At 49.6% G+C, this 21,363-nt stretch overlaps 1 protein-coding gene across 1 annotated transcript in view; it reads right to left on the bottom strand.

Moving 5' to 3' along the window:
* Positions 1 to 971: 971 nt before the first annotated feature.
* UBE2O (ubiquitin conjugating enzyme E2 O) overlaps positions 972 to 21,363 on the bottom strand; it is a 67,562-nt gene continuing 47,170 nt past the window's right edge. The window contains 10 exon segments of the mRNA XM_030013009.1: positions 972 to 5,078; positions 6,751 to 6,808; positions 7,531 to 7,734; positions 8,267 to 8,403; positions 9,316 to 9,973; positions 12,351 to 12,440; positions 14,215 to 14,340; positions 15,446 to 15,558; positions 17,083 to 17,237; positions 20,092 to 20,594. Coding sequence (XP_029868869.1) covers positions 4,315 to 5,078; positions 6,751 to 6,808; positions 7,531 to 7,734; positions 8,267 to 8,403; positions 9,316 to 9,973; positions 12,351 to 12,440; positions 14,215 to 14,340; positions 15,446 to 15,558; positions 17,083 to 17,237; positions 20,092 to 20,594 — 2,808 coding nt within the window. The 3' untranslated portion in view covers positions 972 to 4,314.

Here is a 21,363-nt window from a genome sequence, read left to right as displayed (position 1 = left end):
CTCCCGGCCTCTCCCAGGGACAGCTGTATTGCTCACAGCAGCAGGTTGTTCGGGATCTCCCTTGCCCTCCCTTTCCCAGGTTTTGCTGCACAAGTCTCTTCCTTGACCCGACTGCTTCCAAAACCCATCAGCCAGCAGCCACGGGCTCTTCCAGGGCAGCCCCCGACAGCTCCCCCCACGCAGCCCCTCGCTCCTGACACCCGAAGGAGGGGGCAGCAGCTGCCACACACCCCTCAAGAGGCAGATGCTTGCTGGTTTTGAACAACTCCAGCAAAGCCATTAAGTCTCAAAACATTGACATCACTGCCCATCTCCTCTGCCTGCACTGGCACCCTTCGAGCCACTCCTCGCAGGCAGAGGGGGGGTGAGGGAGGGCAGCCACGGGGGCAAACAGCAGTGAGGGTTAAACAGCTCACCAGCACCCAGGAGGTGCAAGGAGTCCCTTGGCCCCAGCAGCCTGGACATGGCTGCGTTTGCATCTCATCACACACTTACCTGTGCGCTGAGGTAAGGGCTGGGAAGGCAGTACCAGCGCCCATGAACCATCCCACTGCCAGACTGGGGGACCTGCAGAGGGTTTTGCTTCGCCCCAGGGTCTGGCCCCGTCTGCTGGGGCAGCTGCCAGGTGAGCCGCCAGCCGTGCTGCGGCACATGCCGAGCCGCCGGGCAGCCTGCGTTTACCGCGTGCCAGCAAAAAGCAGGGAAAATAAGGAAGAAAAAAAAAAAAAAGCCCGACAGATGCCCCGCGAATCAGGATTTTGGGGAGCTAGCTTATACAGAGCCATGGGGGCAGCCCCTCGCTGCCAGATCTGCCTGGGTCCCTCCGGACTTGCTGCCCTCTCCGTGCCGTTGATTTCAGCCAGCGGGACCCCGTCCAGTCCAGACCCTGGCGCAGGGATGCACGCCGGAGACAGGGCAAGTGCCAAAAGCGTGGCAGGGAGGGGGGAAAAGAAAGAGACAACAGTCAGAACTACTCACAGAGGCAAAATTTAATGGCAAGTCATCTTCCCTCCTTTATTACACCTTGGTTAGCCAAACAAAAAAAAATTCTGCAGGTAAAAAAAGTTTTAATGGTCACACAGCACTTTATACATATATCGTAAGCAACCAAGCATCCACATCTGCACGTGAACGACACACCTCTAAGCATGGCCTCAATAGTCAGGTCTTTTTTTTTTTTTTTTTTTCTTCATTAAATACTGTACAGAATCAAGGCTACAAACTGATTTTGTAATGCTTCTTCCCCAACCCCAGCACTTAAAACAGTTACAGGCTGCTCTCATTTGTACATCACACAGTCATGTAGCCAGTTTTAAGGCTAACAATATGCATCATGCTTTGGCTTTTTTTGTGTGTTTTTAAATTTTTTTTTTTTAAGGTTTTAGCCTTTTAAATTTTGTTACCCTTAAATATTACATACATACACAAAAAATTACATAGCTGCAGTGTGCTCACCACCAACCTCATCACCCAGGAGCTTCACATTATCAAAAGCTTTAGAAAATTTGTAAACCTCCGTGCACGCCTCGCCTCGGTTTGGGACAGCCAGCTAGAGAGCGAGCGATGGCAGGGGTAGCGGCAGCCCGGGAGTAGCATCCCCTTCCCAGAAGGCCAATACACAGCTCATCGGTAGGAAGCCCCAGGAACCTGTGCAAAAGCTCTTGATTACGATCAGAAGAAACAAAGAGACTTCTTGGGCAAAGGGGAGGACTCGAGCAGCTCACACCAGCAGCGCTGGCTGGCTGCCTGCCCTCCTCCCCAGGCGGGTGGGCAGGCTGACCGCCTTCCCCATGAGATGACAGCTGCAGAGAGCAAAGGGTGGGCAAAGCAGGGAACCCTGGAGCTCCTCCGTCCCTCCATCCCCAGCCACAGCTCAGCCCGGCCCCAAAGGGTTTTTTCTCCCTCCCTCCCTGGCTGGTGGGGCTAAGGACAGCCGCAGCCCGGCACAGGGGACAGAGGAAGTCAGCGTCTGTAGACCACCAACCGCAATTTTGTCGGGTAAGAGGTTTAATCATTTGCGGAACAAGCCTCTCTGCCTGCCCTTTCCCTGCCCTGAAGCTACAGCCTCACCCCTCTGCCCCAATCGGCCCTTTATATCTTGGAGACACCCCGCTCCTTGCTCAAAGGGGATTCATTCATTTAGCACCAGCCACAGCCAGAAAGCGGCTGCGAGTTACACATGCAGTTCACGCTGCCCTGCCTGTGGCTCAGAGCATCTCTCTGCACCCCGGATGGGGGTCTGCCACACTGCCCGACCTCCTGCCTGCCAGAGCAGGGCCAGAGCTGCTGCACAGGCGATCCACCCACAGACCAGTGCTTGGAGAGCTCTGCAAGCCCAGGTCTTTGTTCACAGCTAAGCTCTGCTTCTTCCAGAGTGCCGAGAGCAGGACGTGCCCTCCAAAATGCCGGCAGTGGATGGTGACACGAGAAGGGCTTTGCGTAGCCAGCCTCGTGGCTCTGGAGCATCACAGGGGCAGCTGGAAATCGCAGGCGCAGGGAGCTGGGTGAGGGGATTTCGGCCAGTGGGTGCGGACCTGGCATTTCAAGGAGCAGAAAGCACTGCGCAAACGTGCTGAGATTCGCCTGCTGTTCTCCATTTCAAAACGAGAAGGCCAGATCCTGGCGCGGGTGGGGGGAAGGGAGACAGCCATACTGAGCAAGAGCAAAGGAGAGTTTTGTCTCCATCCTTAGTTCTGGCAGAGCCAACTGCTCAGCCCAACTCCTCCCTGGGAAGCCTGGCACCACCGGCTCCCTGTGCTGGCTGGAAGGACCAACGGACTCTCCCTGACAGACTGTGCTCCACATGGATGCTAAGAGGGTGCTTCTCCAATGCCTAAACATTGGGCAAATGCAATAGTGCTGGAGTGCGATCTCCCAGCTCCAGAAGTGCAAGTGCGTGCGTGCACACAGAAAAAGAGGCTTCAGGAAGGTGTCTTGACCAGGAGACTCTGGCAAGTCACTGCTTCAAAGTGCTCACGGTCACCAGCTCAGACAGCTCTCTTGCTGCTGAAACACGGGCTGATCCTGCCAGCCGTTTCCCAAAGTGGCACAGCAGTGCTGCAGTTGAGATTAGGGATAGCATGTGCTGTGCCCACAACACTGCAGGCCACAATGGACCCAGGCCACCATGGGAAACAGCTGGCAAGGGAAGGAATTGATAACAGTCCGCATCAGTGTCTGATGTGCTCCAGTTGCTGGCTGAGTAACAGCACAGGAATGGTCACAGACTGCTGCTGCTACAACAGGACTTTGTCATGACACAACAGCTCCTTTCCCTCGGGTACCCTGGCTCAAACAGCTCCGAAAAACCCATCTACAGCCGAACGACGGAGAAGCAGCAGCTGTGCCAGGTTCACCATCCAGACTAGCTGCTAGATCAACAATACGCCCCAAGATCACTTGCTGCCGCCTGCCCAGGCGAGGACGAGATCCAGGGGTAGATGTAGTGCTGTGTGACAGCCAGGATGGCTGGGAACGAAAGACGCAGATACCTAAGTAATAAGGGCAGAACCCTGAATCCCATGTATTTCTAGAAGACAGGCATGCATGGTGGGGAAAGGGAAGTTTGCCTTACCCTGGAGAAAAAGAAGTGGGGATGGCTAGAATTGCTTCCAGAAGACCGACCAGAAGCTACAGAACTGGATGGAAACCCTGCAGCGCTACCAGGGCAGCACAAGTGCTAGCGCAGAGCTCTGGTTTTGCCTACCAAGTCCGGATCGGAAGAAACTCGTAGCTATCGGTGAACAACTAAGACTAGAGCAACTCCATATGGTGTAGACAACTTCAATGCAAACACAATCCAATGTCTAAGTACATATAAGCTGGGGTAGACTTCATAAAACCCATGGTAACGCAGAGAAAAATGAAAGACTGGGAAGGCATTGCCCTTCACCTCCAGATACTACAGCAATGACTTCTCCTGGCTTGAGCCCCCAGCAGAACAAACTGCTGGGTGCAGTGCTGGGTGGGAAGAGTCCTTGTGTGGAAAGGTGCCCCAAGATGAAAGTGCAGAGGGAACGTGGCTGCAAGACTGCTTCTGTGCAGGTCTCAAATCTTACCATTGCAGGGTCAAACTCGCAAGAGGAGCACGTACATGGGACAGGGGGAAGGAAGAAGGGCTGGGGGCAAAGAGTTATTCATGCTTAGACAACCTTTCCTCGGAGGAGCAATCAAGCCTACCACCTTCTTTGGAACAAACCAAGCTGAGGAAGAAAAGCTGGAAGGAGAAGCCAGTTTACTGGTAACAGCGTTTGCCAATTTCCTTTCTGCTGCTTTCCCTTCTCCCCTGCACCTGCCTGTCCCTAACCTGATGGTTTATTTGTCCTCTGTCCACTCTGGGATATTGGCCCCTGCTAAGGCAGCCCGGTACTGCTGCAAGACACCGCGGATGCTTTTAATGAACCCCTTGGACAAAGGGAAGAGGGGGAACCCAATATCAGGGTAACCGCTCTTCTCCGGAAGGAAACTCCTGTAGCTCTTTCTCCTTTTCTTTGGTTTCACACTAGGCTGCAAGGCAGAGTCCTGGGCAGCCTTCCCCTCGTCCGTTCGGTCTCTGGCCAGGTCTACCCCCCTGGCTTGGCCTGTGCTCTCCGAGTCTGAGTACTGTTGAAGATCACCAGCATTGGGCGTCGAGGTCATGAACTCCGACTCCTCCAGCTCCTCCTTCCCGTCGAGTGCGGAGTCGGAAAGTTCGGCGGCAGCCCCCTGCTCCGAGCTGCTGCCGTACTCCCCCAGCGACCCTGCATTGTCTCCTGGGCTCTCGGCCAGGGTGCCGCAGGCAGAGTGAAGGGAGGCAGAATCTGCCCCATTGGCCTGTTCGTGGCTCCGCTCCACCAGCTCGTTCGTCTCCAGCCAGGATTCGATGCGGGACACCAGGCGCCAGCCATTGCAGCGAAAATGTTCACGGATTTCGTGTTCAAAGACTTCCACTGGCCTGCGCAGCAGCTGCATCATGGACTGCACCACCCGGATCAGGGTCATCTCATTGTAGCAGCGACTGTTCTCATAGCCCTCCTGGAGGCCCCGGTCGCTGTCAAAGCCCGCCTCGTTGTAGTAGGGCTCATTCACTAGGATGAGACCTGCCAAGAGAAGGGGAGACCAAGGGGTTAAGGGAGGAACTTTACTGTGAATTGCCATCCGAGGCAGACACTGCTGGGCCCTGATTTCTGCCAAGGTGGTTGAGATTCAAGGGTCATAGCATCACACCAGCTTCACCTGCAGCCACACTGATGCAGGCAGCCTGAGGCCAGCAGCAGGCAGCGCAGGGAAGGGACTGCAGGAGAACGCATTGCATGGAAACCATGCTTTGACTTCAAGAAGGTAGCAGAGGCCAGGGTGGACCACCAGGAACCTGCAAGATGCAATGGACCAGTATGGCAAGGGGAGCACTTGTGTGAATGAGTCTGTGGCCTTTTGCTAGTGCAGTGGGAATCTTGGATGCTGCCAAGTGTGGCATTCAAGATCCTTGGCTGGCAAGAATAGTCTTCCACGAGTACAATGCAGAAGGCACACAACAGCAGAGGAGGTCAAAAGGGCAGAAGGAGAAAGGTTTCACAGTTCCTTTCCCTCCCCTTCCCTCGTAGCAAAAACCCCACAAACACACCCAAAGCTTTTTTTTTTTTTCTTAATTAGTTTTTTTTCCTCCTCCTCTTAATCAGAACAAAGGCCAGTCTTCAGTAACAGGCTTTGAGCTGGCAAGGTCCTATCCTGTCCAGCATAGTCCCATCAGACAGTGCAGTTCTAAGACAGTGAATACTGTGGCAAGTCACCCATACCAAGCTTTCTCCTGCTTGCTTCTGGTCTAATGTAATTACATGTATGTAGCAATGGCACCAATACTGCCAGGCTGCTGGCAGCCTGCCACAAACTGCATTAGAGCTGGTGGAGGTGAGATCATGAGTCTCTCAAAGCCCCGGCAGTAAGAAGGGGAGAGGAGATCTTTCACTAGCACCAAGTTGCTCCAGTAAAACATTTAGTATTTCATTTTCTAAATTTGGATCCTCAGCTTTGTAAATGAGAAAAGGTTTTTCTCATGGTGTCATTCCTCCACAGGAGGATACAGGTGGACTGTGAGACTTTCAGAGGAGCAGGAGTTGCCTGCTGACTCGAGGCAGGAGCCTTTGCTCTGTGTCAAAGGTTTCTCAAGTCACATGCCTGGGCTCCCCACACAGAAAGTTGGCCTTGAGGAAGAGATTTGATTTAGTCTGTCTGCTCCCAAACTAGATATGGCAGGGTAAAGCCCTATGGCAGGAAGCCCTGGGGCTGGTCTAGACACACCCCTGATTATTCTCTGCTTAGGAAGGAGCATAAACACCATCATCATGTGCAAAAACATGCCCAGTGTAGGATGGGCGGGTGACTCAGTGGGGATAAAAAACAGTCCTGCAAATGAAGCCCAGTTTAGCAACTTCAACTAACTTTGGTAACCGGCTGAGGACACAGTAGTTCACCTTTGTCAGCTCAGAATAACAAGCAAAACAGCTCTGTGCTTAGCTGCCGCAGTGAGAAGGAAAGCATTGTATCAGAGACCTGGGATGCAGCCAAAAATCAAGGCATGAGAAAAGCTTGCACCTGCTTCAACTGCTGAACTGGAGAGATAAGGACACTGCTTTGTCCAGCAAGGTGAGAGCAAAAGGCAGCACTAACTCAACTAGCATAGCAGATCCCAATTGTGTGCCCCCCCCGCCCCAAGCCTGCATCGCCTCCTCCCTCCGCCTTTTCCTATCCCACAGACTCTGCAGGAGAATTTACCTTGGATGGAGATGAGTACTTGAAGGAGACTGGATTTACTGGTCCACCTTTCTGTCCCCTGAAATGCACATACAAATGTGTTAAAGAGCTGAAGCACCATCAGTTTGCTCTGTGATAACTGTTAGGTGAAGCGAGGCCCCAGTTTCTCTTCATTCCTATCATTAAGGTCCTGTGGCTTACAGCAGGAACAAGGACTGACTCAACAAGCGCTTGATGTGCTAGTGTCCCATTGTACCAACCCATCTGTCCGTTATTTTTTGACAGCATTGCATCCCATCAGGCCAGTTCTGCCTGGAAGGGTGTAACCCTACACACCAGACACCAGTTGCAACCTCTCCCCAGCTGCCCTTTCCATCTACCTGCCCAAAACACAGCACTTTCCCTGGCTCTGTTTATTCCAAATCTCCAGCTAGACTTTGTGCCACACTACAAGATTTGTCCGCAGTGTGAGAGACAGGCATCCAAACCACGGGAGAACACTCCACGCTGATGTTGCATCTCTGCTCTGTCCAACCGTGACACAGCCCAGCTGGTCTTACCACAGGCTTCTTATCAAGGAAGGACAGACAAGAGCCAAATACAGTCCCAGAAGAAACCAAACTACAGCAGTTACCTGCTCCAGACATCTAAAACAGAGCCCAAAGCCCAAGCCACCCACAGCTCAAGCACCACCTGAGACCAGAAGTCACCCACGAGTCTTGGCTTGGTAGGAAGCAGCTTGTTCCAAAAGCAGCCTGGCACAACCACTGCTCCCCACGGATGGGTGGATGAAAGCATTACCTTGCCTATCCATGTTCCCAGGAGGCTGACACACACTTTGCCATTGTCGTACAGGTTGGGATTCAGTCTCCCACTGCACTGGGAGAGGTAGCGGAAGAGAGGTGGGACAGCAGGGTAGATGTTGGGGAGCTGGATATCAAAGAGAAAGAGGCCATCTTCATACGGCGTGCGCGTGGGCCCTTTTATAAGTGCTGAGAAGAGATCCTGTGGAGAAAGGCAATATAAGCCAGGCACTGTGAAACCTTGGCAGGGTTGTATTTACATAGAGGGAAAGAGGGGATGTGATTAACTCAGCCCTTGCAAGAGTCAGCTCAAGCAACACACCTCAGTGCACCTTTCCCCTAGAAGGTGCACTTCTACTATAGCCTGACAGCAGAGCGAGCCTTCGGATCTGAAGCAGGGCTTCGAGGACAGCCAGCAATCCCCAAGCTGCTCACTAGTTACACCAGCCCCTTGCTGACTGCCCACCTGCCTTTCCTGCTCAGCAGGACAGGCAGCCCAGTGCGCAAAGCACCCAAAATAGGCTTCCTGCGATGAAGAACTCCCCGTTGTCTGCCACTCTGACTTGGGGAATGCAAAAGTAGCCGTTTAGAGTAATTACAGCCATATTTCACATGCTGCACACATTCCTGCAGCTCTACTGCAAAGGATTAAGGCTAAGCAGGGAATTCCAAAGAAAGCAATCCGGATGCTGACCCCAGCACTAACACACAGGCATTTGAAAGCAGGCACTTGCCATTCGATCCTCGAAGGTTTTAACCATGATGCCATCAGGCAGGGAGGTGGCCAGGAGAGCCATCTCTTTCCGCACAGTGCTAAAAAACTTCTTTGCTTCTGGGGGCTGGAACTCCATTTTCTTGAAGGCATGGGTATCTGTGGAGCAAGGAAGAGAACAGGATTAAAGCATGCCTTTGGAAACTGCCACAGGTTCCTTGTGAAGGCAAATCTATCCACGTGTTAAATGTATCATCAGGAAGAGTTGACTTGCTTTGGTGCTGAGCCAGGAGGCAGCCTAGAGATTATTTGGGTTTTCCCATACCGTACAGCAGCCACAACCTGCACCTCCCATTCTCATGGTCCCACATAACACTGACCCTGTGCCTCAACAAGGAGCCCTGTCCTACAGCCGGGACAATTGCAAAGCAATGACCCTTCCTCTGCAAAACCTAAGCATAGCTCCCCATTTTTATTTATATACACCTGCAGGTTCAGAACAGTTTGGCCACCTTTCCTTCTCAGGTCTGTCCCAGCTGGCTAGCTCGCCGAGCACCCTGGGCTCCGCTGTCACCAATGTTCCACACAACCAGATGTTCTTTTTTATTTTTGGCTGATTAACATTGGCACAAATGAACAAGGACACTCACCCACCAAGGACACCCAGACCAAGAACACCAGCTGTTCCTGCTCTGCTCCTCAACTAATTCATCCTTGAAAAAAGCCTGAACAAACCCTGCAGCTTTCAAGAAAGTATCTGTAATGGAAAGCGACTGATCACCACAGCCCTCCAACGTGGAAAAACAGGGAAGCCCGCTTCTGTGGCTTGAGAAGTTACAGTAGTGCCTAGAGATGCCATCTGAAAGCCAGGTTTAGGTCCCAGAACAGATTGTGCTACAAAATTTGTCTTAATTTCTCCTCCCCAGTTAATGAGCTGTGAAAAGCACTAGGAAGAAGAGAGGATACCGAATCCAAAAGGCCTTAGAAGCAAATGTTTTGGAGAAGGAGAAACACTGCAGGACAGCAATGAAGGACAGAGTACCCCACACTGGCCTGACCTGACACGCTCACCTGGAGCATACTCCAACACAGAGAAGACTTCTCCCTTGGCACTGGTGAAGGTGACTCCAGGCTTGCCTCCACTCTGCTGGCAGAGCACTGGTGTCTCACTGGGCCACTCTGACCTCACTGGTGTCTGCGCTTCTGCTTTTTCTTCTTTCTTCTCTGTCTCCACCATGGCTTCCATCTTTTCCTCCTCTGCAATAGCCACATTATCCAAGGTCTTCTTTAGATTTTCCTGCAGCTTTTTAATATCATCCAAGAACTTCTTCTCCCGAGTGGGTTTTTCCAGCTCCACAGTTGGGGAGGTGGGAGAGCCAGTCAGCAGCTGCTCCACAGTCATATTTTTCAGGCTTTCCAAGATCTTGATGGCCTCCTTTAGTTCCCGGAAGCTCTTTGGGGCTCCGTCCTTGCCAGCTTTCTCTGCAGCAAGATCTGCAACTGCCATAGCCACAGCTCCCTGGACTTGTTCCTCTACTTTTTTCACCTCCTCTGCTGCCGGCTCCTCAGGCTCTAACTCCTCAATTTTTGGGTGGTCGTCTTCCATGAGGCCATTGTCTGTCTCCCAGCTGTCGCTTTCATCCTCCCACTCAGAAGATGCCCCGCTGGTGCTGCCGTCAACAGAATCGTAGTCCGACTCCTCAATTTCTGATTCAATATTGTATAAGTGCTAAAGGAGAGCAGAGTTACAAAAGACAGCAGAGTAGTTAGGTTAAAGCACGGAGTTTTAGCTGTTTTTTCAACACAGGCAAGTCAGTTCTCCCCAGGAAAAGGGAACTCCCAGCTAGAATTTGTTGGGCTGTTTCAACCCCTTCCATCTATACCGGGTGGACTGTGTCTGATCTGACCAGCTGGTCTCATCATGACCAGCACAGATTATGAATCAGCATAGCCCCATCCTCCACTTTTCAAAGTAGGGCACTGGGGAAAAACTAGGGCAAGTTCTAGGTGGGCTGCATCCCAGTGGCTGAAATCCAGCCACCAAGGAGAGCACCAAACAGCTACTTGGATGCCCCAAGGTTTCTGAATGCAGAGCTAGTTCAGAAGGTATTGGGTATCGTGCATGGAGTTAGTATTTCTAGTCCTGCTTCTGCACCAGCAAATGTGTTGGCACAGAGCCTTGGTTTGGCTGCCTCCACACTCTGTCCTTCCACAGAGACAATGCTGGAACCAGGAAAACATTCCCATACCAGCTTTCTTCTTCTGTGGCACACACTACTTGCTGTCAGAGCCCTGCTACGCTGCTTTAGCTGTTGTATGTCACTACTGCTTAAAATTCAGCTGGGACAATGAAGCCTAACCCAAGTTGCTGAATAAGCTCTTACATAAAACATTCTCTTCCCCCTTCACTGCTGGAAGCTGAACCTATCCACACTCCATCTAGCCTCACCTCTCATAATCACGCTTTTGCACATGCTATGTCTCTCATGAGGTCCCCCTGCAGAGGCTTGCAGACATACTCCAGCTACCAGCACCAGCACAGAAGCAGGGGAGCAAGAACAACTTCATAGGGCTGTGTTAGGAGTTACAAGATGGAGCATTTTATCCACAGGCTTCTGACACTTGAATGACAGCCCAAGAATCCTCTTAATCTTGCAAGATATGACCCCAGAGGCTAAAGCGCATGGACACTCAGTCATCTTGTCAAAGCCTTGAACTGAACCAGCACTGTTTAGCCAGTCCTGTGCCACTCAGAAACAGGCAGCCAGCAGAGGTTAGCTGGGTTCAACAGAAGTGACTGCAGGCAGGGAAAGCCATCAAAACTCCCTGCCCTCAAAGCTAATCTAAATCTGAGTCGGAAAGTTAATTAGCCAGTTATGCCATCTTTATTTTTAGAGCTGAGAAAAAGCACCCAGACAGCTCGTCTCTGGGCACATGGACAGGCATTGATAAATCATGGTTTTACCAACTGATAATTCACGCTCCTGACATTTCCCCAACTCCCATAATTACGCAGACGAGCAGAATCGAAGGGACTGGCGTGACACAGCAGGAGCTGCTGCAGAGCCCCAGCACCGCAGTGTGAGAACAACCCTTTGTGGAGCGCACATCAGACCTCCGATTGTGCCTGTGATCCAAGCACATGTGACAACAGGGGGAAGGGAGAGACAGCAGCCTGCTTTGTAATGCTCTAGTCCACTGCCATAGTGCAGGCATTGACTATTCTACTGTAATTAATGCAGAGCTGCTTCGTTTAAAAAGAAATCTTGATCGAGTACTTTCCACTTGCAAACGCATCTCTGCAGCGGAGGCAGTGGTGTTCCCTGCCACAGTGACGGAGATGGGACCCTACAGAAGCAGGTCTTCTCTTTAGGCTGCCTTAATTTGAGGCAACAAGAGACACGGGATGAAACTGTACATGGAGTAGTGAATAAGATAAGACAGTAAAACAAAAACCTTAGAACAACACAGAAGACAAATCAATGGGGTAAAGTGGATTAGTGTAGCTATACCCGTATTTTTAAGTTTGCATTCCACTCCTTTCCCTTCCCACCCTGGGAAGAGATTTGGTTCTGATCCCTGGGTTAGCTAAGGTCACAACTTGTGGCTCTAGCCTAGCTCCTGGAGGAGCTTCTTTAGCCAAAGAAAACACTACGGTGCCATTTAACAAGACAGAACAAGCAACTGTCTTTCAGCAGTGCCTTAGTTGGGCAACGCAGTGAACCTGGGCTCAAGTCAGAACTGATAATCCCCAAGCTCTGCAAACCCCTCTGCAAAGCAGCAGGTGCTGAAGGCCAGGAGCCAGGCTGTGGTAAGAGCTGTGAACATGCAGTGCAGCACGTGAAGGGAGCAACAGTCTGCCCATACTTTCCTATTCTCTATATTCAAGGAGCAGTGATGACCAGTTAGTTGCCCGCTCCTCCTGATAAAAGAAGGATTTTCTTGTGCTAACAGAATTGGGAAGCCACCCTATCGTATGGGAAAGCAGCAATAAATAGAGCAAGATTCCCTTACTCAGTGAATCTCTCTGCACCCAGGATTTAAAACCAAAACTTGTCACTCAGCTAAGAATTACAGGGATATTACAAGCTGGAACAGGACCTCACCTGTGGTAGAATGATAGTCTTGGAGTTATCAGCCCATACCACTTCCACTTTACTGCTGACATCCACACGAGCCACCTGTCCAACTGAAGGCTGTGGAAACAAGAATAGTTTGTCAGTCCCTTTTCTTTCCCAGGCATTTCAGTGCACAGCCAGGAAGGTTTTGAGAAACAGATATTCCCCAGTTGGAGACCACCTAAAGCAAAGGTTGCAGCCTGCCACAGAGGGGGCAGGAGTCCTGGGGTCCCACACCAAGGGGGAGAAGATAGGGTTTCCATGAGAAAACCCACACCACTGCCACGGAAGTGGGGAAAACTCCCCCACCAAGGAGGAGAGGACCAGGAGGGCTGGGGTCTGGCAGCAGATCCTGACTTCTGATCAGGACCAGGGCCATCGCAAGGCTGTGGCCTTTCCGCAGGCAGCACTGCTGGTGTTGTGCCAGTGAGGGGACAGGACCTTGCCCTGAATGGGGCTGCCCTCTAGTGGGGTGCCAGCTGCCAGCCCCTGCGCTCCAACACTCAGCATCAGGGGCTCACAGCACGTTCTCCCAGCAGAGAGGGTGCAGGCGTGAACAGACAAGCCACAGTTGGCACAGGGTGTGCACAGTAAGTAGTATCTTGCACTGGAAGAAGGTTATTTAGGTCAGCTGAGCAAGCTCAGATGTGTTTCATGCTGCTGAAACTAGAACCACAAGAAGAGCCACACTATACCTTTTAACCCTTTTTTAGGGCAGCAGTCTCAAAAGCTGGAGGTCTTCCCTGCACAGTAAGGAAGCCTGTTTCCTAGCAAAGAGTGTATCCTCTAAAATATAAATTGTTCCCTTTTCCTCCCCAGGAGATCAATCAGCTCAACAGAATTAACATGTACATAACTCAGACGAAAACCAGAACCCCAGCCTTCTGTTGCTGAGCTGTCATGGTTTAAAAGCCCAGCCAGCAACTAAGCACCACGCAGTCACTCACTCACTCTGCTCCGCCTCCCCCCAGTGGGATGGGGGAGAAAATCAGTAAAAGAAGTAAAACTTGTGGGTTGAGATAAGAACGGTTTAATAGAACAGAAGAAACTAATAATGATAATGATAATAAAATGACAACAGTAATAATAAAAGAATTGGAATGTACAAATGATGCGCAGTGCAATTGCTCACCACCCGCCAATCGACACCCAGTTAGTCCCCGAGGGAACGATCCCCTGCCCCCACTCCCCCCAGTTTATACACTAGATGTGACGTCCCATGGTATGGAATACCCCTTTGGCCAGTTTGGGTCAGCTGCCCTGGCTGTGTCCTGTGCCAACTTCTTGTGCCCCTCCAGCTTTCTCGCTGGCTGGGCTTGAGAAGCTGAAAAATCCTTGACTTTAGACTAAACACTAAGCAACAACTGAAAACATCAGTGTTATCAACATTATTTGCATACTGAACTCAAAACATAGCACCTTACCAGCTACTAGGAAGACAATTAACTCTATCCCAGATGAAACCAGGACACAAGAAATATTGGTTTCACAACAAATCCACCTTCGCTCTTGCTCAGGAGCCCACAGAATATCCTCACATTAGAAGTTACTCTGAAATCCTGAGCAAGAGTTTTATCAAAAACCCTCAGGCATATATTCAATTCTTGTCTCAACTTTGTTCTTGCTCTGCTATAGAATCTGTCACCAAGGTCAAAGGATTTCAAGCTTATACCTCCACCAGACTTAGAGATTTGATATATTACTCATGACAGCAGGGGACACTGATACAAAACTAGCAAGCTAGGGAGTTTAGGATGCCTGTGTGGGGCCTAAGGCCCTGCTTTTGACTCTTTCAAGTGTCTCCACTAATACCTGGTGACAATGTGGTCACATAACTGTGCCCAGAACCTACCTCATCTTCCTTAGCTGTGGCTCCGTCTGAGTTGCCAATGCGAATCACAATGTCAGTAGTGCGGAAGCGAAAGTCTGGATGATCAGCAATATCATACACACTCACATCCTCCTCCTCCCCGATCAGCTGCATCGGAGACAGAATGCAAACATGTCAGCCCCAGGATGCTGCACTGACCTTCAGAGCACGTCTTCAACACTTGAAAGTACTTTGTGTTATATTTTGTCAATTTTTAGTTGCTCCAACAGCCTGCAAGGAGCTGCCAATGGCCCTTCTTGTCACCTCATCCTGTAGCACATCAATGAAAGCACAACAATGAAAGGAAGGAGATATTCTGTCTCATCTGCTCACCCTCACCTTTACTTCAGGTTCCATGTCACTATGATCACGAGACATGCAAGAGCAACATTCTATTCCCTTCTGGGCAACCAGATTTCTCAAAGCGGTTCACTGGGGCCCAAAGGGTTAGAGTTTATTTTTGAAACAATCCAAGGCAATAGGAAGTGTCTGACAAAAAACTTGTCAGTTAACAGGAGACATCTTTCCTTTGATTTCTCCTGGAGGAAGAGAGCTAGGAGACCACAAATAATGAGAAATAGGTAAAGCAGAGCACAATCCCAGGCCAGACTGATGTTCTGCTTCTGGATGTAAAGGGCCCTGCTCAGTTAGGACAATGTGGTCTCCCACCCTAAGGCAGAAAGCAGTACACCAGATTTGTGTGGTTTGAGTCCCCCTCTCATCTCCAACTAGACTGTGGTCTATCAAGACTCTGCATAATACAGCATTCCTATAAGCCCCAAGAAAAAGGTCTTAGGCTGACTATAGGCAATAGTGCCTGGCAGAGGCAAGCAGGACAACATGCAATAGATTGATTCTCTTTCCATGAACTAGCAAAGACATGGGAAGTAAAAATTCTTATAGTCAACTCAAGAAATCAACTGTCTGTGACAACTTCAGCAAAAACCTTCATCCTTACCAGAGCCTGATGTTGACTATGGGATGTAAAACCTCCGCTTGGTCTTCGCTGCCTTGCGGGCATCTACAAATATGAAGTGACACCACCTCTAGGCTAAGCCTCCCAGGCCCAAAAGCACATTGCTGTTCCCATCCCCAAGGACAAACACCACTGCAGAGCTGACTCCCAGGCTTATCTGTGTTTGTGTGAAGCTTGTGCTGTTTTGTGGCTGTTTTCCCTTAGCTGGTTCCAACAGGCACTGGCTCCTGCACTTACCTCCACATCATCTCCACTGGATTTCAACTTGAACCACTTCACCACACAGGTACGGCCAATATGGTCACCAGACTGCACAACTCCATATAACCCCGGATCCTGGGAGCTCTGAGCTTTTGGGTCACAATGGTAGGGGAGAAAATAAACAAGTTAAGTGGGGGAGCACAGACTTTGCACAGCAACTGAGGCTGTCAGCTCCCGAGCTCTCACAGCTGAAACCTTCCATTTGTGAATGGCTTGAGGAAAATCAGTTCTTCCTACACGGTCAAAATTGTACTCAGCTAATGAATGGCATTTTAATGGGGCATGGAGTGATGATAAAGTAAGATTATGTTGCATTGGACTGGGCGAACACATTCACTTTGGGACCACTTTCAAGCTCTATTGCCAAGAGAAAACACGTTGTCACCTTAGTGCTCTGCTCTCCAAATTAGCTCTGCACCAAGACTGTCCAAGGGTCCAAGGGTTTCTGGACAGGCTGGTCAAGAGCTCCCTGAGAGCAGCCCTGGCTGCCAAGCTCTTCATCTAGAAATGTGCCACCCACAACAGTTTTGCTCCTCTGGAAAAATGGACTGGATAACAAAGGCAGAAGGCAGGCAGGATGCAGGCAGGCATACATGTGCGTATACATGCATCGGGGATCCAATGGCATCAAAACTGGGCCTGGACCACCTCTCTAGACCTGGGCTGTTATCCAGCACACTGGTATCCAGATATCTTTCAAATTTATTTGACTGACAAGGATCAACCTCCTGGCATCCTTAGCAGGGGGATGCAAGGAACTGCGGGCTTCCCAGACTGCTTGGAGAGTATGTTTGACAGAGGAATACAGATTCCCAGAGGCCAAACTAGAACGGTAGAGCTGGAGCTGATGGATAACTTTAGTTTCTGCAAACTATGCCTAAGCCACAAGACCAGTCAGACTATTACTCATCAGAAATGGCCATGCAAAACTGTGTTTTTTTTGCTAAGCCAGCTTTCCCTCTTCCCAACCTGACAATACCTTGTGCTCCCCACTGCTGAGGGTCTACCCCTCCTAGAAAAGAAGAGGACCTGAGAGCCAGATGGTGTGCCATCAATATTTCATATCCAAAAGCTCTAGGTCTCCTTGAACTTGTACTGTGACCCTCACTAGCGTCACCAATTGGTTTGGTGAAGAAAAGGGATGCAAGAAGATGCCTCTGGATCCCAAAACCCTCCAAGAAAATAAATGGAGGGTCATGATAGACAAGCGATACAGAGAAAGCAACCTGAGGTGAGCTGTTAACTTCCCCCCTCATTCTGCAAGAGAGCTCAGAGCTCTTTCTCATTGCACTTTCAAGGAGAAGGTGGGCCACCTCTAGTCTACAGAAATACTGAGAATCCTTGCTTTGCTCCTTGGCATTTATTCCTTCCACACTTTGCCTGTTGTCATAGTTCAACTTTGGTATGTAAAGAATGGTTCTCTGCTGGCATTCATGTTAAGTCAGCTGAATCACTGTCTCTTGTTAGGCTCTTGTGCCTACCTCAAGCGAGTATTACTTAACAGCTACCATAAAAAGGGCTACAATGTACATTAGGAGATCCAGATTGAAGAATACTTTGCAATTAAGAGCATGTTTGTTCCCTGAGGAGAGCATTGTTTTGACACCCAATACCTCTTTTGTCCACCACAAAATCCCCAGGGCAGAACTCGTTGTTGTCCAGATGATGGACTGGAATCAACTCATTGGAGCGAATGTTTGTCTCCACAGTGCCATCCTGCCACATCACATCAGCTGAAGTCATGGTAGTCACCACTTCTACAGCAACCCTGGGAACACAGAAAGGCAAAACGAGTTACCAGAGGGAACATGCATGAGCACAACCAGAACATGATGCTGCAAACATCAGGAATCGAGATGGATCTCAGCAACACAAAAGGTACACATATCAGCAGGCTGGGAAGCAAGTCAGGAAACCCCATCTAGTCCCAGTGGAAGCAGCTACACAGCAGGCTTTGCTTTGACGGGTTCTCAATCACTGCAGATGTTACATTGCTACAAGTCTATATTGCAGGAGGACTTACTTTCCAGGGAGCTGATGCTGAGCTCACTTTTATTCCTACTGGAGCAAATTAACATCTACCAGCACCCACTTTCTACCCCTGGCAGAGGCACGACAGGAACTTCAAATACTTTGAAACTTAAGATCTTCTCCACTGAAGCACCTTCTAGCCTGGCAGCTCTGAGGAGTCTTTGAAGCTAGGAGCATGGGACTGGAAAGGAAAGATAAAGCAGCATCCATCTCAGCCCTTCCAGAAAGAAGAAGAAGAAAAAAAAAAAAAAAAGAGGCAACACATTGAATGTGGGTAAAGCAAAAGGATTTTGTTTAAAGGAGACAAGTCTCCTTCCCAGCTGTTCAAACACATACATGTGTGTCTCTGCAGCTCAGAAATGAAACCCAAACATGCAACAATGGACCACATGCTGGTACTCTGCTGTGGAGCTTGACAGAGTTGCTTGAAGAGGCAAGTTGCTTGGGGGCAGGAGGAACAGAGCTGCAGTCTAGCTGGACAGGCTCTTCTAATGAGCCCTCCACCATTTTCATGTCTGCTACAGCACAGAACAAATTGAATCCCATGCTGATTTTAAATTTTGTCTTTGTTTTGCTGGCCAGGCCTTCCAGACTTAACACAAGTGCTGCATTTATGTTAGTTTCAAGTCAAACCATAAAGAAGATACAATAGACAAATACAACTGTTTTCCTCCAGCACTGTTTTTATGAATGTCAGAGAAATATTTTTAAGTAGAAATAATATGAAGTTTTTAGTAGGGCCAGCACTCAACAGCAGAAATTATCAGAGAAGGAACTCTGTAACAGGTCAAGTGTGGTGGGTGGCATGCCAACAGATGGTTCCTTGGGGGAAGTGGGGGCATATGCAGCTGAGGATGGGAGAGTGGAAAGGCAGGCCACCCAAGGAAATGATAGAGTCCTGTCTGCAGCACAGTTTATGCAGCTTCACAAACAAAAATCACAACTTGACATTAATAAAAATCCCTGTATATGCTCACTAAAAAATAGCCAGAGGTCTATGTGCTGCCCAGAGAGCTGCAGCAGGTCACTAAATGATGGTAAAACCACATGCTGAGTTGGCCCCCTGCAGTCAGAGATGCCCATGAGCTGACACATCAGATCTGGTGACTAACTGCAGCAAGCCCATCCGCTCTGCATTTCTCAGCAGTGCTTGGCAGCACACCTACTGATGGTCTCACCAGCTTCATCTGAATATTCAAACAGTGAAGACCCCTCATACTGAGCTGTGACCAGCTGCCACATATGCCCTTTAAAGTATCAGCTGGGGTTTCATAAAGTGTGCTTAAAATCCTGTATTTCTTATTCTCTGTGACGTGGTCATCTCTGCAAAGTGTTCCAACATCTGATCTCTGCATTTCCTTGTACAGAGCTGCCCAGATCCAGCACAGGAATCTCTCAGTGTTGTCACAGGGATTTCTCCCCACTGCCTGTACGCTGCAGAAAGCTACCAGGTGTACTAGCTAAGCTCTCCTTAGCAAAATTTTTAGTGAAGTAGAGGCACTCAGCAGGAGAGCAAGAAGTGAAAAGTGAACTGAGAATCAGTTCCTGGGCACTCTATCATGCACTCCCCCGTTTTTTCCTTCCACTCAAATACTGCTCTGCTCATGTTTGTGACCTTCAAACCCAATTTATCCAAAACCCACAAGGACTAAAGCAACAACTATCCTTGCACACAGGCAAAGCTAAAATATCCAAACAAAATGCGAATGAAGTTCATGACCTTCAACTACTGGATCCCTTGAATGATGATAATGTCACTTTTCTGGGAGGATTCTCACATATCTGCAATAGTTCATTTCTGATGCAGGATCTGCATACAGCTAAGTAGCCCAGGGAAGCCAGCAAGACAGGCTAGCCAGCTGTCCGATACCTTTGCATCCCCTGAAAACACTTTAAACATTCTCAAGTTAGGTAAAAGGTAAAAGCTGCCGAGATCCAGTTTTATCTAGAAATGGGCAGATACATGCAATGCTGCCTCCCCCAAGCTACTGAAATCAATTCCTCCACAGCTCTCAGGGAGTGCACTTTGTTAATTTAAAAGCCAATATAAAGTATACTGCTGGCAAAAGTTGCAGATCTCTCTCCAGAGCAGAGTAAGGATAACAGAGACCACTGCAGCGTGAACCCCTGCCAGCACAGACCTCCGTGCTGATCTGGAGACAGCTCTCTGAGGATAAGCTGTCCATTCCTGCTAGCATGGTCTATCCTCAGCTTCTCTGCAGAAGCTGCCAATGGGGTAACCAATTAGTGTCATATTTAAGCTGTATGATCTTTATTCACCTGTCTCTTTCTCTGCATAGAGTCTAGCACAGCACAGATACTCTGTCGATGCCCTGAGGCATAGCTGAAATAGAATAGCATCAGTGTCACATCACGTGGCCCCAGTTTCATCAGAAGCTGGACTGAGACCAAACTGATTTCACACAGGCCACTGCACAGTCATGACAAGATAATCGCTGTGGTTACTACCAAGCAGTGTCCTAAAATGAGGCACACCACCATCCTTCACCCAAGCTGAGGAGGTGGTTTACATCTGAACTTCGATAAGGGAGATTTTGGCAAGTATACCTGGGTTTGGAAATCCAACTCACCTGTCTCCTGGCTTAAACTCTCGTGAAATCTTCGTCTTCTTCTTCTTGTGCTTCCGCTTCAAGTTTTTGATGGAAAGGGGGATGCTCTTCTTGCGGCCAGTGCCACTGCCACTCTGAGATGAGGCAGTGGAGCTAGCAGAAGAGGTGACAGAGCTAGTGTCATCAGTGTCATCAGCTGCCTCATCATCAGCATCTTGCTCCACGGACTGAAGCCGGTAGTCGGATGACCCTTCGTCTTTCAGCAGAAAGGGAGGCTGCTGCTGTCGTGCTGCTGCTCCCCCTTTCTCCTTCCCCGTTTCTTCAGGCTGCTCTTCCTTTCTCTCCCCAGGACTCGGTGCGCTGTTGGAAGAGTCATCCAGCTCACACTTTGATCCAGGCTTAAGCTCTTCTGATTTTTGGTCAGCAGCTGCAGCAGACTCTTTATCAGGGGCTTCACTGGTACCCTGAGACTCAGGGGAACATGACATGATCTTCACTATCTGCTTCTTCAGCAGCCGCCTCACCTACAGAAAGCAGACCTGGGTCAGACAATACGCCTGCACACTCAGCAAGCTGCCAGCCAACCTGGGGAATGGCTAGCTTTGTACACAGAGGAAAACAGCACCCCACAGGCCTCTGCGCTTTTCACCTGCACCAGAATATTCTGCAAACCAGCATCTCACCACTGCTCTACTCAGGAGCAGTCCAAGGAAAGTGAGCTTTGCTCCTTAAGGCTATTTTAAGCATGTTCTGAACTTTTTGTTATGAAAGGTTACGAGAAGCTGCAGAAGTTAATCTATGTAACAGACACAGCTATGCAGGGAGGTCACCATCCACACTGATGATATCCTGTTATTCTAGGAACGCTGCTGCTCTACAGCCAGCATGTAGAAACCATAGCATGACTTATTTGGCCTAGGAAGCAAAGACTTCTTTCTTGTCTCACTGTAGCAAGGATTTAACTGAACAGTTCAGCTCTATGAGAAACCTGAGGTCATGCTAATGAAAATGACATGTGTCTAACAGTCCCAGCTGTCAGAGCACACCAGCTATGACACAGCCTGACCCCTGCAAGGTGACACCTCTACATTCAAGGTCCTGTTCATGTTCTCTCATGGCAGTAGCTGCATGCTTCACCCAGTGCAGTCAGACTGCTGTACAAGGTGACTTCGCTGCTGGCAAGAACAAGCCATTACTCTTCACAACCACCACTTCAAGACTCACATTTCAGACCACATGACTACCAGGAAGATTTCTGCTTTAAAAGCCACAGCGACCAGAAATGCTTAGAGA

The sequence above is a fragment of the Aquila chrysaetos genome, chromosome 5 (genome assembly GCF_900496995.4).
Source record: "Aquila chrysaetos chrysaetos chromosome 5, bAquChr1.4, whole genome shotgun sequence".
NCBI classification, from domain to species: Eukaryota; Metazoa; Chordata; class Aves; order Accipitriformes; family Accipitridae; genus Aquila; species Aquila chrysaetos.
The sequence above is the reverse complement of the archived record's forward strand: the minus strand, read 5'-3'. Positions and strand labels throughout refer to the sequence as shown.